General features: G+C 46.3%; 1 protein-coding gene across 2 annotated transcripts in view; it reads left to right on the forward strand.

Annotated features, from left to right (window-relative positions):
• MATN2 (matrilin 2) overlaps positions 1–18,268 on the forward strand; it is a 182,242-nt gene that overhangs the window by 152,675 nt on the left and 11,299 nt on the right. For both annotated transcript variants that reach the window (XM_017875294.1, XM_017875293.1), the window contains exons 10-13: positions 141–263; positions 9,575–9,697; positions 11,022–11,144; positions 14,239–14,361. In XM_017875294.1, coding sequence (XP_017730783.1) covers positions 141–263; positions 9,575–9,697; positions 11,022–11,144; positions 14,239–14,361 — 492 coding nt within the window. The remainder of the gene's footprint in view (positions 1–140; positions 264–9,574; positions 9,698–11,021; positions 11,145–14,238; positions 14,362–18,268) is intronic.

Here is an 18,268-nt window from a genome sequence, read left to right on the forward strand (position 1 = left end):
TGCTCCGGGAGATAGTGGGGATGTCCACTGGGACTGCATGCCTTCGAGGGAGGGTGGGGTGGGCATGACGGTCACTTGATCCCATCACCGTCGCCCAGAGGTCTCACTGATAAAGGGCTGCCTGGCTTTTGGTTTTGCAGGGGTGGATTACTGCCTGCTGAGTGACCATGGTTGTGAATACTCCTGCGTCAACATGGACAGATCCTTTGCCTGTCAGTGTCCTGAGGGACACGTGCTCCGCAGCGATGGGAAGACGTGTGCAAGTAAGTGTCTGAAGGACAAGCGGGACCTACACAGGTGTTCCGTGGGTGCAGGTGTGGGTACACTACCGACGTGTATATGTGCTTGTGTGTCCTGTCTCCAGGCTTTGCTGGGCCTGAATGAAAGTGTGTGACGGCATCTCTTAGCCATTGAGCCTTGGTGGCTACTCCACCCCTCTCCTCAAGCTTGCTTCCCCCATGCCCTGAAGTGGCTTTTTGCTGTTTCCATAGCCCACCTCCCTGTCATTCCGAAACTGGACAGAGCCCTAGTCCTCAGCTCTCTCTGCTCTACCCCCAGTCGTCTAGTATGGCATATGAATAATCATCATGTGGACCCCTCGCTGACTGCTGGCTGCGTGCTGAGCACTGGGCTAAGCACACATGCTGTTGCATTCAGGGGACAGATGAGGGAAAAACTGTAGCTCGGATTAAGTAAAGAGCCTAAGGTCACCAGCTAGTAAGTGGTGGGTTCAGACTCTACTGGGTGTGATTCCAAAGTCAGTCCTGGGAGAAGAGGATGCTCCTGAGAAACTCTTTGCTCCGCTTTCTGATCCCGGTGATCTCACAGCATATGGTAAGGCTGGCAGTGATGTGTCCTGGGTACACATTTCCTTGCAGCTGGTCCCAACCCCTGTCTCCATTAATTAAAAAAAAAAAAAAAAATGCTCCCAGACCTCCTTCTCGCCTTCACTGAAGAATGCTGGTGTGTTTGTTGCCCTGCAATTCTGTTTCTAAGTGGACCAAGATAAAGAATTGAAATAGAGTCATTTTGAGAGAAGGGATCAGAAATGGAAGAAAAGGACCACAATGTATCTTCCCCAGCCTGCTGGTCTTTCTGGTTATAGGGCCAAGTTCCCTGACCACTGGTACAATTGTAGGCACAACCTAATTTATCCACCTTTTTATATCATCCATTCATCTAGGCAGATGAGCTGGCTGCACAGCTGGGCGTGCCTCTCTATGCTGCCTGTGAGAAAATATTTCCAGTTTGGGACAGATCCTTGAATCTCAGCAAATGGGTTATCCGTGTTATAGCTTTCGGTGGCTTCCCACCCAGCTGCCTCCCAGACTGCTTCTGCAGCCAGCTCAGGGAGGGACTGGGCATAGGGGATGCAGAAAGAGGGTGGGTGTGTTGAATTGCATCGACATTGACAGCATGCCAAAGCCAGATGTAAGGGGTTTGTTGGTCCGTTTAATTCTCCATCATTTTAGATTATTCTGAGAATAAGGGGAGTCTTTCTTCTGTCTACCTCGTTCCTGTAATAATCAAGAATGGGCTATAAGATGATTATAGGACCCTAAGAAATTCTCGTGAGCCCTTCTAAACAAATGCAGCCCCATCTCCTTTGAGCCATGCGCCCTTCCTCTCCCCTGCCCAGTTCCACATCTGGATTATGACTTGGCCACTTTTAAGTGTTGCCCATCTTCTCATTTAAAGTGGGTTTCTAACCAATGGCACAGAGGAACCATCTACATGAGTAATGTTCAACAATGCAATGAATAGTGAATTTTGTTATTTATATATGGTTGTGTCTAGATGAGAACTTGTGAGATAATCAGATAAGTTAGAATTGTCCTCAGGAACTGTACATAAGAGATGCATTTAACCCATCAGCTGATACATATGTGTTGAGCTATTCCCCTAATTGAAGACTTTCTGCCTGCCCCAGAATGATTCATTCTGACTGTCCTGTCCTGTTAATAATGGGCTAGGTTTTCAGTGTGGCCACAGCTAACTGGGGGTTGTGATGTATGTTCCCCAGCTCTACTCTAGATGACAAAGAGCCAGACAGCATGATTGTACCTTTTTGGTAAAGCCTGCGGGGGCGGGGGGGGGGCAGCCAGGCCTGGCTCAGCAGATAAGAGTGTTCTTGCCTCTTTATAGAGGCAGCCTCTACTTAGAGCTTTGATAGCAAGTGGTCTTAAGAATGTGTCACTCATCTTCTGGAAAGTTCTCTAAAGCATGGAGGGGTTCCAGGGGCCCTGGGATGAAATGGGCACTGCTGTCCCCCTTACCCCTTCAGGCACCTTGGGTTCTCTGGCCTCTGGAGTGATGTCCCCTCCCTTCCTCCAGCCCCCTGACCCCAAGCTCTGCTTTCCCAGATTCTCCCAGAGGCCTTTTTGCCTCAGGCGGTTAGATGCACAGACTCAGGGTGTTGGGGGGAGGGGATGGGGCGATCTCTTTTACCAGCTGCAGCTGAGAGGACTCCTTCCCTCTCTAGACGGTTCCTGAGATTGACCTTGTGCAAGGGGATCCCAGCACCAAGAAAGACTCCACAGGCCTGATGTGCATGGACCACACTGGCCACTGGCCTGCGAGCTCCTGGAGGTTGGAGGTCAGAGGCCAACATGAAATGACTGGGAGTGTGAATGGACAGAGGCCACCTGTCTTTTTGCCCCACGGCCCCTGGCACAGGGTCTGCTCCCCACTTGATAACCCTCAGTGGCTTTCCACTGTCTCCTAGAATAAATTTCCATTACACTCCTTGATTTGGCAGAGTGAAGAACCCCCTCTTCCACTTCTTTAGCCTCGCCCCGGGCCCTCCCTGAAGCCTCCTCCTGTTCTTCAGTCAAAGTGGCAAGTCCCCTATTCTCTGAACAGGCCTGGTGCCTTCCAGCCCATCCCAATGTCACCCCCATGGGCAACCTCCTCCCATACCTGATGGACTGTCCTCTCCTCCTCCCATCCCAGACTCTGCTGGGGCCTCTTTTCAGAGCTCTCCTGCCTGGCCTCATCCTGGGTTTCTCTGTGCACAGGTGTGAGAAACAGTGTGGCAGAGCAAAAAGAGTACTGAACTGGAAGTCCAAAGACTGGGTTTAAATCATGTTGCTTCTACTCTGGGCAAGGGAATTAGCCCTCTCGGGGTCTGAGCGCTCATCTCTAAACTAAGAATGGTCGTTGCTGCCTTTCAAGGCCACTGTGTGGTTCAGGGAGACTGCTGTTGCAGTGCTATGTGAACTTGTGAGCTGCCGTGACCCCTAAGGGATTCCTCTTCTTGTCTACCCTCCTCAGCATCAGAACCCCCTGCACTGAGGAGACTCAGAAGGTAGCTCCTGGCATTGCTGCCTGGGGACACATCTCCCAGGGCCATGCCTGCTCTCCTTGGAGGGGCCCCGGAGATGCACAACTCTGGAAGGGGGCTGGACTCTTTCCAAGGGCTGTCCTACAAGGAACCCTCCCTTCTGCAAGCAGAGGATGCCAACGGGGATCAGAGCCGTCAGCCTAGGGCACTGGGGGATCTCTGCTGGTGATACTCCCAGTCCAACTACCACGGGCAGATCTGTGAGGGCCTGTTAGGCTGCCTGAGGCCCTGAGCTTGGCCTTCCAGGGCTGAGGCAGCCCTAGGCAAGGCTAGGGGAGTGTCTTAGTCTACTCAGGCTCCCATCACAAAATACCATAGACTGAATATTGTTTCTTAACCACAGAATTTATTTCTCACAGTTCTGGAGGCTGGAAGTCCAGGATCCAGGTGCTGGCATGGCTGGGTTCTGGTGAGGGCCCTCTTCCTAGTTTGCGGACAGCCAGCACCCCACTGTGTCCTCATATTGTATGGGTTGTAGGGGGAGAGAGCAAAAGAGTACAGGCAAGTTCTCTGGTGTCTCGTCTTATTATAAGAACACTAATCCTATCAGGTCAGCATCCCGCCCTCACAACCCCATCTAAACCCAATTACCTTTCAAAGACTCCACCGCCACATACCCTCACATCAGGGCTAATATCAGATGTGAATTTTGGGCGAAACAGTCTGTAGCAGGGAGTAGGGGGAGGGGACCACCCTCACTCTCAGGTATTCACATTACAGGCTTGATGCAACAGAAGGAAGGTAGAGATTTTCCCTTATTTTGTGGGAAACGGACACATGGAGGAAAACGATGCCTCCAAGCTGGCCCTGGTCGGGGAGTCAGTGGCAGAGCCAGGACCAGAGCCGAGTCCCCTGATTTCAGGATCTTTTGCCCAGTGTGAGATGCCCTGGAAAAGCACATCTCAGTTCAACTGCTTCTTGGTTTGTCTGAGAAAAAGCCTATATTAAGTTAGCAAAGGATTGGCTGCTCCTAGTTTTATTACGAGAAAAGCCAGGAAGCAGTGTAATTCTATCTGTCGGCTTCTGGTTTCTGTCTTGGCAGATGGCCGCTGTGGCTTTCCCTTTCTGGGGTTGGGGTTGGTTTTAACAGCGTCTTACGTGGAGCCCCAGATGCAGGATTGCTGTCTGTCATCACGGCAGAGGTGCAAGTCCACAGAACACGTTGCCCCGCAGTTGCTGCGCCACAGACATATGTGACTCACCTGTGTCAGCGTGCAGGCTGCTAGACATGGACCCTAAAGACCTGTGCTACATCCTAAAACTTCTCATCATCCTGAGCACACACTGCAGAATCCATTCACGATGAGGGTTTAATTAAAAACGTAGGCCTGGGTCCTTATGTGTAAAAGGAGGAGAATCCTTCTTTGTTTTTTTTTTGTTTTGTTTTGTTTTTTATTTTTTTTTTTTTGAGACAGAGTCTCGCTCTGCCCCAGGCTGGAGTGCAGTGGCCGGATCTCAGCTCACTGCAAGCTCCGCGTCCCGGGTTCACGCCATTCTCCTGCCTCAGCCTCCCGAGTAGCTGGGACTACAGGCGCCCGCCACCTCGCCCAGCTAATTTTTTTGTATTTTAGTAGAGACGGGGTTTCACCGTGTTAGCCAGGATGGTTTCGATCTCCTGACCTCGTGATTTGCCCGTCTCGGCCTCCCAAAGTGCTGGGATTACAGGCTTGAGCCACCGCGCCCGGCCGAGAATCCTTCTTTGAGAGGAAGAATGTTTTCTTCCTCCCTCTTGAGATTTCTCATGCGTCCTCCCACCTATTTCACTTAAGTGATGGCTCCTCATGGAGTCTGTCTTTACTCTCCTCTCTGGATTTGAATCTAGGTGCTTCCTTAAGTGCTTGGTTCCTTTACCCTCGTTCTCTACGAATATTTACTGTGTACCTGCAGTGTGCGGGGTGCTGGGGATCTCTGGGGTTGATGCAGATTCAGTTTGTGCCCTGACAGCGTTTAAAGCTTCTTGGGGAAGAAGGATAGCAGAGACAGCGTCCATTCCGTGGTGTGAGAGTGGTGATGTGGGAAGGAGGGGGCCGCGGGAGCCTCCCCTAGTCTAGATAAAGATGTTTAATCCGACACCCAGAGGAGGGGGCCGCAGCAGCCTCCCCTGGTCTAGAGAAAGAGATGTTTAATCTGACACCCAGAGAGCGAGTACAGTGAGCCAGCCAGAGATGGAGGGGAAATGCTTTCCTAGGGGCCAGAGAGTGAACTGCAGGAAGTTCCATGCTCTGAGTATGCGGTACTGAGTGCAAGAGGGAGGCGGGTGAGAGACAAGCCTGGGGACGCCAGCGGGACACATGACCCACCTACAGCCTGCAGAGTTACGGGAGACTTCCTGGCAGGCATCTCTTGAGAAAATGATTTTTGTCTAATTTGTCTTCTGAGAATCTGCCAGGCTGCCTCAGCACACCCTTTTAACCTAGGATGATCCGTGGATGTGCAGCTGGACCAGGGACACGGAGGTGACAGGTTTGAATATAGTCCCATCTCTGCCCCCAGGACAGCTAAGACCAGTCACCTCTGAAGGTTCAGGGACATTGGGAAAGTCACTTCCCCTCTGACCGTCAGTTTTCTCATCTCTAATGAAGGGGTTGGACTAGTTCATATCCAATAAGTTGAACTTCCAGCCCCCAAACAAGGATATTGCCTGGCTCAGATAAGTGTTCTGTAAACACTTGCCGAATGAATGAACTTATTGTGGTGCCCACCATCGTCTCCCAGGCTGAAGACACCCGGTGGTAGTGAGTCATGGTGGTGGCTCTCTTTGCCTGTTAGGGGACCACTGAGGCATTTTCCTATAGGGGAGTATCTTTGCCCTGGGGAGAAACTGACTCCAAGTTGGTTTCCAGACTTGGTGGATAGAAAGCTAGTGCCTATGGTCAGCAGGTTAACTATCGTCCAACTTTGGCATTCTCTAATTTCCCATCCGTGGTTCTTTGAATTTATAAGTGGCCCAGAACATCCCTGAAGGGCAGAAACTGGACATTTTGCTGAACAAATATGAGTGGTGCATTTTGCAAGGTGGGTGTGTGGGAGAGAGTGGGAAGCCTAGCTGGCCGCAAACATCTACATACGCCATGGGTTCTCATTTAAAACATCTGCACAAAACCCCTGTGAGGTGGATCTAATTACCCTCAATTTTCAGAATAGAAAACTGAGGAAACGTTTCCTTTTGTTCCACAGGATTTCCTAGGGGTCTGTTAGGTGCCAGGCATTATGGCCACTGCCAACATCTCACCTCTGATGATTCGTTGAAATCATCTGTGGGGCTTGGAAAAAGTCTAAAGACCCAGGCAGCATCCCAGAAACGCTGAATCAGAAACAGAAACAGAGATGGTCTTACATTGTTGGTGAGGGTAGAGATTGAAATAATCTCTTTGGAGGGTGATTTGGAAATACTTATCTGCCTTTAAATATTCATACCCTTTACCTAGGCAATTCTGCTTCTGGATGTGTAACTTTCAGGTATGCCTTCACATTGTACATAAAACTACGTGCACAATATCCATTGCAGATAAGGTGTGGTGGCTCATGCCTGTAATCCCAGCACTTTGAGAGACTGAAGCAGGAGGATCACTTGAGGCCAGAAACTTAAGACCAGCCTGGGCAACATAGTGGGACCCCGTCTCTACAAAAAATATGAAAATTAGCTAAGCATGGTGGCATGCACCTGTAGTCCCAGCTACTCAGGAGGCTAAGGTGGGAGGGTCACATAAGCCCAAGAGCCAAGGCTGCAGTGAACTGCAGTGACACCACTGCACTCCAGCCTGGGCGACAGAGCAAGCCTGTATCTCAAAAACAAAAACAAAACAAAACAAAAAACCGCCTGAGCTGAAGCTAGGAGGACAGGACTGGGCACAAGGGAAGTTCCAGAAAGGAAGGGCTTGCTCAGACGGGTCTGTCTAGATTATGGCTTGACAAGGCTGACATGAAAGAGCTATAGCTATTTTATTACCATGGAAAGTGGAGTATTATTATTATTATTATAAATTCATGATGGGGGAAAAAAAACACCTCACCTCCGTGGCCATCCAGTTGTCTGTATCATGGATTACTTAATTGTACTTTCCACTCTTACACTATGTGGGGAACTACCCCAAGCCATTGGGAAATGTTCTGCATTAGTAGTGAGTCTAGAATTTGCCTAGAAAAGTAAATCATGCTCAGGGCAAGTAGGAGTGTCCAACTCAGCTTTGAGCCTCCTCTGCAGCTGTAATTGCAGTTATCAACCTTTTCCCATTCTTCAAAGATTTTGGCAGTGCTTCTGCCCAAAGAAAGAGAGGCAGAATTCCCTTCACGTTTGAAAGCTTGCTTTAGAATATAGCAATGCAGTATAGTCAGAAAAAATGGGGATTTATTTATAAGATGACAATTTTTGTCTGGTTCTTTCTCTTGTTAACAATTGGTCTTGACAAGCCATTAGCCTTCCCAACCCTTAGTTTCCCTAGCTGGTGAGTGACAATAACAACAGCTGCCTTAACTAACCCAGAGGTGGTTCTGAGGAGTCCTCTCCAGAGAGATACTGCAAAGATGCTTTACCAAAAAAAGTGTGTGGTTTGTGCCTGATTATAAAGGTCATTATGTGCTTTGGGGCCTTTATTTAATAACTCCAATTCGTGTCCATCTTAGAAATTCTACTCAATCTGAAAGGATTGAGTTAACTTTCAGAAATACGTATGGTTCTTATAAAAAGTCACCACACACCTATCCTCAGTGTTAAGCTTTTAAAATAACAGCCTGGTTTTCACAGGTTCACAAACCTTCTAGTCCCCCAGAAGCCACCCAGCCCTATAAGATGGCAACACCATCCTTCAGTTGCTCAGTCCAGCAACCTCGGAGTCTTCCTTGACTCTTCCGTCCTATCCATATGGACTCTTTATTAATATACGAGCAAGTTTTATTCTCTACCTTAGAATACAGCCAGTCTGACCACTTCTCACTAGCTTGGTCTGGACCACCAAGATCTTTGCACAGGGCTGCTCCTAGCTGTCCGAGCTCCATTCTGTGCAGAGTGATCCTTTCAAAACAAACCCATATCATGCCACTCCACTGCTTGAAACACTGCAGTGACTACCCTTCTCCTTCAGATCTGACCGCCACATGGTCTGCCCCAGCCAGCCTTGCTGGCCTCATCCCCTGCCAGGCTCCCGGATGCTCCAGTCACAGTGGTCTCCTTGCCTTTCCTGAAACACACCAACCAAGCAGCTCCTGTTGCTGCGGTTTACAAATGCTGTTCTTTCTTGCTGATCATGCTCTTTCCCAGACACCACCACTCACTTCCTCTCTTTCTGCAGGGCTCTGCTCAGTGTCACCGTATCTGACACACCATATAAAATAACAAGCCCTCCCTACTCTCCAGCCCAGCAGCCACTCTCCATCCTTCTTTCCTGCTCTTCCTCCATAGCACTTTTTCCCACATGATATATCACACATTTGTCTGTTTTCCACGCATCCCTCTTCCCCTGACACCTGCTGCCAAATGTAAGCTTCACAAAAGCAGAGACTTTGTTTTGTTCATTGCTGTATCCCCAGAGCCTAAAACAGTACCTGGCTCATCACGGGGACTCACAAAATATTTGTGAACTGACTGAATACATGAATGAATTGGTTACCTAAGTGTAATATATACATACATACATAAGTAGATATGTAAATAAGTTGATATTATAGTTACATAATAGCCAATTAGGTTAATCTTATTTTCTAATATTTATAAGTAATTTATCTCTCATTCTGTAACTTGTATTCTCATGTTTTTTGTTATTTTTCTTGTGGAGATGATTATATTGTTTGAATTTTATGTGCCATGTATATATTAAGAATTCTTTCTCACTTTGGGAGTCTGAGGTGGGTAGATTGCTTGAGCCCAGGAATTCGAGACCAGCCTGGGCAACATGACGAAATCCCATCTCTACAAAAAATTAGCCAGGTGCGGTGGTGCATGCTTGTAGTCCCAGCTATCCAGGAGGCTGAGATGGGAGGATCACTTGACCCCAGGAGGCGGAGGCTGCAGTGAGTTGAGATTATGCCACCACACTCCAGCCTGGGCGGCAGAGTGAGACCCTCTCTCAAAAAGGAATTTTTGCTCATAGACACGCTTTATATTCTGAAATGTGTACTGTAGGATAAGGCACTGTTTTAATTCAAGGTGTCTGAAATGTCTTTTATGATTGAATAAGCCACTCATGTATGAGTCATTTTCTTCTTCTGTTTCTCTAATTCCCATTTGATTCTCAGAATTGGACTCTTGTGCTCTGGGGGACCACGGTTGTGAACACTCATGTGTAAGCAGTGAAGATTCGTTTGTATGCCAGTGCTTTGAAGGTTATATACTCCGTGAAGATGGGAAAACCTGTAGAAGTAAGTTTGTACTGGAGCTGGCTCCTACTACTATGCCAGACCACTGTGTGAAATTGCTATCCTCACCTCTGTATACATCAGTTCCTCTCAGAAGTCAATGCCACACGGCAAAATGTCATGTAGTGTCCTGGATAGGACCCTGAAAGAGAAAAAGGACATTAGGGAAAAACTAAGTAAATGTCAATAAAATACAGACTTTAGCTAATAATCATGTATCAGTATGGGTTTATTAATAATAACGGATGGACCACACTCATGTGAGGTGTTAATAATAGGGAAAATTAGGTGTAGGGTATATGGCAATTCTTTGCAGTATCGTCTCAATTTTTGTGTAAATCTAAAACTGTCCTAAACAATAAAGTCTATTAAAAAAATGGACAAAGTGGATGCCAGAGCTATTACTGAAGTTCTTCATTTATATGCTCTGTGGCAACAAACAGTGGTTTGGCAGTATACTGTAGTGGAAAGATGGACAGTCAGAAATCCAAGATTCAATCAGCTCCTGTCTCTGCCGTTCATTAGCTGGGAAAGTTGTCTAACTTCTCTAAGCCTCTCTGCTTATTTATCTTTAATAATGTTGTTGTTGTTATTTCTGGTAGCACAAATCCTTCCCAGAGGGCACCTTGTGATGAAGCCAGTTTTGCCTTTCAGAAGGCAAAGCTTCTTAGATGGGGCTGCAGCCAGCCAGCCCAGGACAAGCAGCCTTAGAGTGAATTGCTGGCGTAAATCTCAAGACACATCTCTGAATAATCAAAGGGGAGTGTGTGACCCTGGTTTCCAGCCCTATCAGTTATCTTTTTCTCAACGTCTCAAAGCACTTTATAAAGAGCAACTCCTGTTGACACTTTTGTAAGGAAAGATGGGTAGCTGGAGTAATTACTCTCTCCTTTTTCAGACAGCAAAGCTAAGACTCCAAGAAGTTAAGTGATTCTCCTAAGTCATACACTATGTCAGGCACAAAGCCAAAGTGAGATTTCAGTGCTGCTAATCTAAATTGAGGTTTCATCTCCTAAGGAATCATATCAACAGTGTTTCCATTCTGATATCAGAAACTATGTCTACAGAAAGCTGATGATGGACTGCATTTTAACACTAAAGTAGTGCTGGTGAATGATGATGGTGAAGACTGTGAAACAGTTTGAAGGGTTAGCCCAAATTAGAGCCACTAAACTTTGTTCTCAATTGTATCTTCCTGCCCCATGGACCACTGAGCTCAGGTGGCAGTAGAATCCGGTAGCTGACTCCAGTGGATGGGTCCTCCAGGGTGAAGTCCATGTGAAATGCATGTTGGTGAAATTGTTGTAACTTGCTCTCCTGTCTTCAGGGAAAGATGTCTGCCAAGCAGTAGACCATGGCTGTGAACACATTTGCGTGAACAGTGACGACTCATACACATGCAAGTGCTTGGAGGGATTCCGGCTCGCCGAGGATGGGAAGCACTGCCAAAGTAAGTAGCCTTGAGGTGGAGAAGAACTTTTCCCTCTGTGGACTCAGAATTAGAGAACTTCATTTAATCCTTAAAGTCCTCCTTTATTACCACTGTCACAAGTGTCAGTTCCTGCCTTGGGTGCTCTGAAAGTGTTTAGCTAGAGATCAGTTCAGTAGCCTCTTGCTTTTTTGGGAATTGCTCAGTCAAGGCCTGAGTTTTGGGTTTTTTGCTTCTCTTCATTTTCTGCCAGCCGTCAGCCCTTTCCACAGCAGCTGTGTGGGTGCCCAGAGCCTCGCACAGTGCCTGCCTAGTCACTGGCCTGAATTAGAACTTCTGCCAGCAATCACTACAAGGATCAAAGGTTAATTACAGAGCTTTCTCCTCTTGGCAGACCTTAAAAGTAAGGGCAAAGGGTGAAAGGGTATATTCGTCCATTTTCACACTGCTGATAAAGACATACCTGAGACTGGGCAATTTACAAAAGAAAGAGGTTTGATGGACTCACAGTTCCACTTGACTGGAGAGGCCTTACAATCATGACAGAAGGTGAAGGGCACATCTCACACAGTGGCAGACAAGAGAAAAGAACTTGTGCAGGGAAACGCCCTTTATAAAACCATCAGAACTTGTGGAGACTTATTCACTATTAGAATAGCACAGGAAAGCCCTGTCCCCATGATTCAATTACCTCCCACCAGGTCCCTCCCACAACACATGGGAATTGTGGGAACTACAATTCAAAATGACATTTGGGTGGGGACACAGCCAAACCATATCAGAGGGATGTCCTGTGGGTTTTATTTTTCTATTATTTGTATCATTTGCTTCTATAGGTCACCCAGAACAGGCTCTGAGAGTTTAGTTAGAAGGTATATTCACCAGAGCTCTCCAGAGAAACAGACCTTCTCTATGTATATCTTCATCTTCTATTATATAGAAATATAATAGAAGACATATATAATATACATGTCTTCTATAGTCTGTTCTATCTTCTATTTATATATATCATAGAAGATATATATATATACACATATATATGTATGTGTGTGTGTGTATATATATATGTATACTATGGTCTGTTTCTATCTTCTATTAATATATCATCTCCACAGGAAAAATGGACACACACACACACACACACACATATATATGGTGAGAGAGGAAAACATTGGTTGATTTTAAGGGATTAGCTCACACAATTGTCAGGGACTGGCAAGTTCTAAATCTGTAGGCAGCCTGGAGACCCAGGCAAGAGCTGATGCTGCAGCCAAGTCTGAAGGCAGTCTGGATGTAGAATTCCCTTCTCCTCTGAGGACCTCGGTCTTTTTCTCTTTAGGCCTTCAAGTGATTGGATGAGGCCCATCTACATTATGGAGGGTAATCTGATCTGCTTTACTCAAAGTCTACTGATTAAATGTTAATTGCATCTAAAAATTAGCTCACAGCATCATTTAGACTGGTATTTGACCAAACAACTGGGCGCAATAGCCTAGCCAAAGTGACACACCAAATTAACCTTCACAGTACCCAAAGGAAGAGAGGGATGTCATACGAGCTCAGTGAGGCGGGCATTAGGAGAGTACAGGGCAGGGATTTTTCCCCACCATGAGATTCTGAGCTGGTAATTCCCTATTTGGGGGGGAAGGGTGGTTGACAAAGTCTACTTGCTTTTGTGACACTTTGCCCCAGTGGGTAAAATGACCCTTCTTTAATTAAGTCAAAATAAGTTCAGTTGCTTTTGAGGTTGATTTTTGGGAATTTTCTCACAGGCTCCTTTGAGATAACTGGGGACATTCCACAAGCCAGCAAGGCGGGTTGGATGGATCTCAGTACCTCACTTCTTCCCCCGGAAAGAGGGACTCCTGCCTTTACCGAGAAGTTCTGTGTGAACAACTGGTGCCTAGGGTGCCTGTGGTGCCCTGGCCTGACTCTGCAGGGATTCCCCTCACAACTGCAGGTTCAGCTTCACACTGCAGTGGCTCTCTTGTGGGGATTTTTCTATAATTCTGCCCATTGTGGCTGTCTGTGCTGCTTTGTTCATGCTTTTCTTTTTGTTTGTTTTTGTTTTGAGACAGGGTCTCACTCTGTCACCCAGGCTGGAGTGCAGTGGCAGTATCTTGGCTCACTATAACCTCCACCTCCTGTGCTCAAGCGATCTTCCCACCTCAGCCTCCTGAGTAGCTGGGACTACAAGCGTGCACCACCACACCCAGTTAATTTTTGTATTTTTTGTAGAGATGTGGTTTCACCATGTTGCCCAGGCTGGTCTTGAACACCTGAGCTCAAGAGATCTGCCTGCCTTGGCCTCCCAAAGTGCTGGGATTACAGGTGTGAGCCACCACGCCTGGCCCTCTTGCTTTTCTTTCTGCAAACGTCTGCACACTCACACACTGTTATTCATTCAACACATCTTTTGCTCAGTAAATTAAGCTACTGTACACAAGGTACAACTTCTACCTCTGGAATTTGATCCTAAATCAGATTTCACCATTCCTGCTTCCTAGAGGGATGTGTACTCACTGATTCCAATTTCGTGTGAAGCCTCTCCTTGTGAGGGCTAATGACAGGAAAGAGCCATAGGCTGTCATGCTATGGAGGTGCACTCAGGAGACAGCTGTGTCATCAACCTGCCAGATGACCGTGGGCAGCAGTGAAGCTTTCTGAGGATCTGATTCTTCATTTATACCTTGAGTATAATTACCCTTGTCTTCTTCCTCTCACAGAGTGTTGTGAGGGTTAAAGGGCTGTAAGTACTTCGAAGAGTTTAAATTACCTCACACATGAGAAATGTTCATTAGACAATCTGAACTGGAGTGTTTGGGATGTCTGTGGCAAAATAAATTAGAAGCTAAAGCACATCTAATAATAGGACAGTAAATCAGGGACACCTAATCACCCATCATACCATTCAGACTCATGGGAGCTGGAGCTTTCTGAGAGGAGCTTTTTCTCTATCCTGAGTATGAGACTAAAAAAGACATTATGAAGGAGGTTTGAAGAGAGGTGTGTTTTCTTTAAAAGAGATTACTTCCACAATCTCTGCTCACATGACTATTCAGTTCACCTCATTTCTACACTGATGGCATTATTCAACTCCCTACATTTTCCTCAGGGAAGGATGTCTGCAAATCAACCCACCATGGCTGCGAACACATTTGTGTTAATAATGGGATTTCCTACACCTGCAAATGCTCAGAGGGATTTGTTCTAGCTGAGGATGGAAGACGGTGCAAGAGTAAGTGATCTGAACTTGGCTCTCTGCTTTAATTTGGTTTTGGAGCAACTGCTTTTTGGAGTATTTTCAGGCGACAAGTCCCTCACCTCTGCTTCTCCCATAAATATAAATGCATATGCACAAATACAGAATGGGGAAGAGAGGGCTTAACTACAGCCCCTGTGAAAACACTTTCAGTTTTAATTGACAGTAAATTCATTATCAGCCAAGAGGCTAGGCTGATCATAGGCTGAACAGCAATGTCTGGATGAGGGAGGTGGAGACAGCTGTGCTCTACTCTGGGCTGGAGAATTACCTTCAGTTCTGGGCATGGTACTTTAGGAGAAGAGAGATGGATCAATGGTTTAAACATTAAAACACACACACACACAAACAAAAGAGCAAAAGGAGTCTTGAGAGAATTATTTTATAATCTGAGAGAAGATCTTTCTAAACATGACATGAAATTTAAAAGCCATAAAAGAAAAACAAAGGAAAATCTATAGTAAGAGAGTAAAGCTGTGATACCTTTTTTTAACCTATTAGTTACCAGAGATCAAAAAGTTTGATTCCTTATGTTGGCAAAGGTATATTGTAGTAGGGAATGATAAATGGATCAGTGGGTGTCTGAACTGGTATAACCTTTCAGAGCGCAATTTGGCAAGGTTATGAATCCAGTTCCACTTCTAGAATTACAGATATGTGCATTTTTACAAAGCCATGTATACAAGGATATTTTATACAGCACTCTTTGTAGCAGCAAAAAACTGGAAACAAGCTAAATGATCACCCCTGAGCCTGGCTGAATAAATTAAGGCACACCTATGTAATAAAACACGACGCAGCTGTTAAAACAACAAGCAGCTCTGGATGTGTCCCCAAGATATTTTAAGTGAAAAAAGCATGGTGCTGAATGTTTGTTATAGTATGTTACCATCGATATATTTTGTAAAACACTCTAACATACAGTCTCTCTTTCTCTCTCTATATGTGTGTGTGTATACCCTTATACACACACACACACACCCGTTTTCTAATATTTTTTGTTCCAAATGCATGTATTATTTTTTAGAAAAAAAAGATAAAACATGATTTAGAAAGAATTAAGAATCATGATCTTGTGAGGAAGTTCAGTATTATGTTAAGCAGAAAAAAATTAGGAAACTGAGGATCTTTGTAGAAAAAAACTTTTGAGGTACCAAATACCAACGTGACTGTCATCTCACTCATGATTTGTATGATACCCACCCCACCCCACCCTACCCTGGAAAGAAAGGACACTGGGAGAAGCTACAGCTCAGCACGAGGACAAAGAAGCCTTCTACCAGGGAAGCTGCATGTCTAATTAGTTCAGTGCATAAGCTTCAGCTCAGACAGATCTGGATTTGAACCCCGATTCATACTACCTCTGTGACCTTGGTCAAATTATTTAACCTCGGCCAGGCACTGTGGCTCACGCCTGTAATCCCAGCACTTTGGGAGGCCAAGGCAGGCGGATCACCTGAGACCAGGAGTTCGAGACCAGCCTGGCCAACATGACGAAACCCTGTCTCTACTAAAAATATAAAAATTAGCTGGGTGTGGTGGCACGCATCTATAATCCCAGCTACTGGAGAGGCTGAGGCAGGAGAATTGCTTGAACCTGGGAGGCAGAGGTTGCAGTGAGCCAAGATCACGCCATTGCTCTCCAGCCTGGGCAACAGAGCAAGACTCCATCTCAAAATAAATAAATAAACAAACAAAAATTAGCCAGGTGTGGTGGCATGCACCTATAATCCCAGCTACTTGAGAGGCTGAGGCCAGGAGATGGAAGTTGCAGTGAGCCGAGATCATGCCACTGCACTCCAGCCAGGGTGACAGAACAAGGCTCTGTCTCAAAAAAACAAAACAAAACAAAAAATTATATAACCTCTCTGAGTCCCAGTTTCCCCATCTATAAAATGAGAATAATACCCCACAAAGCCATCACAAGGAATACATGAGATCATGTATCCAAAGGTGCTGAACAGCCGGGTGTGGTGGCTCACGCCTGTAATCCCAGCACCTTGGGAAGCTGCAGTGGGAGGATTGCTTGAGCTCAGGAGTTCAAGACCAGTCTGGGCAACATGGTGAAGCCCTGTCTCTACAAAAATTAGAAAAATTAGCTGGTTGTGGTGGTACGTGCCTATGGTCCCAGCTACTAGGGAGGCTGAGGTGGGAGGATCACCTGAGTGCAGGAGGTTGAGGCTACAGTGAGTTGTGATTGTGCCACTTCACTCTAGCCTGGGTGGCACAGCGAGACCTTGTCTCAAAAAAATTTTTTTTAATAAAAAATAAATAAAGGTGTTAAGCCCAGTGCTGACACACATTAAGTGCTCAAAAAATGATCACTATTACTATTCACAATAGCAAAGACATAGAATCAACCCAAAATGCCCATCAATGATAGACTGGATAAAGAAAATGTGATGTATATACACCATGGAATACTATGCAGCCATGAAAAGAAATGAGGTCATGTCCTTTGCAGGGACATGGGTGGAATTGGAAGCCATTATCCTCAGCAAACTAACACAGGAACAGAAAACCAGACACTGCATGTTCTCACTTATAAGTCAAGCTGAATAATGAGAATACATGGACACAGGGAGGGGAACAACACATACTGGGGCCTGTTGGGGGGAGTCAGGGGAGTGAGAACATCAAGATAAAAAGCTAATGCATGTAGGGCTTAATACCTAGGTGATGGGCTGATAGGTGCAGCAAACCACCATGGCACACGTTTGCCTATGTAACAAACCTGCATGTCCGGAACATGTATCCCAGAACTTAAAATAAAATTAAATTTAAAAAACAACAGACAGGCCAGGTGCGGTGGCTCACATCTTTAATCCCGGCACCTTGAGAGGCCGAGGCGGGTGGATCACATGAGGTCAGGAGTTCAAGACCAGCCTGGCCAACATGGTGAAACCCTGTCTCTACTGAAAATACAAAAAATGGCCAGGTGTGGTAGCATGTGCCTGTGGCTCTGGCTACTTGGGAGGCTGAGGCAGGAGAATCACTTGAACCCAGGAGGCGGAGGTGGCAGTGAGCCAAGATTGCACCTCTGCACTCCAGCCTGCGCGAGAGAGAGAGATGCCATCTCAAACAACAACAACAACAAACAAACAAAATGATCACTATTGTAATCATCAACAGCAGAGATGTCCAAAAAGGGGCTTCAGTGGTAAGGTGACAATTCCTCAACAGGAGAAGCATTGAGGCCCAGGCTGAATGGTCACTGGGTGGGGATGTTGAAAAGAAGATGTAAGCAACAGTGAGGCTGGAGTAGATGATCTTTTTTTTTTTTTTTCTTTGAGACGGAGTCTTGCTCTGTCGCCCAGGCTGGAGTGCAGTGGCCGGATCTCAGCTCACTGCAAGCTCCGCCTCCCGGGTTTACGCCATTCTCCTGCCTCAGCCTCCCAAGTAGCTGGACTACAGGCGCCCGCCACCTCGCCCGGCTAGTTTTTTGTATTTTTTTAGTAGAGACGTGGTTTCACCATGTTAGCCAGGATGGTCTCGATCTCCTGAGCTCGTGATCCGCCCGTCTCGGCCTCCCAAAGTGCTGGGATTACAGGCTTGAGCCACCGCGCCCGGCTAGAGTAGATGATCTTTAAAGGGCTTATCCATGCCTGAAGTTCTAGAACTTTCTGAAAATTACATTCTGAAAGCAAGTCACAGCTCCATTCCAGTCTTATCAACTTATCTATCAAAAAGAAAATGCCCAAGAAAAGTGGGAATTACCCTCTGGAAAAAAAATAGCTAACAAGTGGGGCTATCCTTTCTGTGTCTGAAAGCAAATATGTGGGCCCTGATCTCCCTGATGTTTTTCCACTCTGCCTTGTTTTGTGTTTCCTGGAGAAGGCTTCTGGACCCCATTCTGTGCGTGGGGGTTGCAAGTGCTAGTTTT

The sequence above is a fragment of the Rhinopithecus bieti genome, unplaced genomic scaffold, assembly GCF_001698545.2.
Source record: "Rhinopithecus bieti isolate Rb0 unplaced genomic scaffold, ASM169854v2 scaffold_8760, whole genome shotgun sequence".
Lineage (NCBI taxonomy): Eukaryota > Metazoa > Chordata > Mammalia > Primates > Cercopithecidae > Rhinopithecus > Rhinopithecus bieti.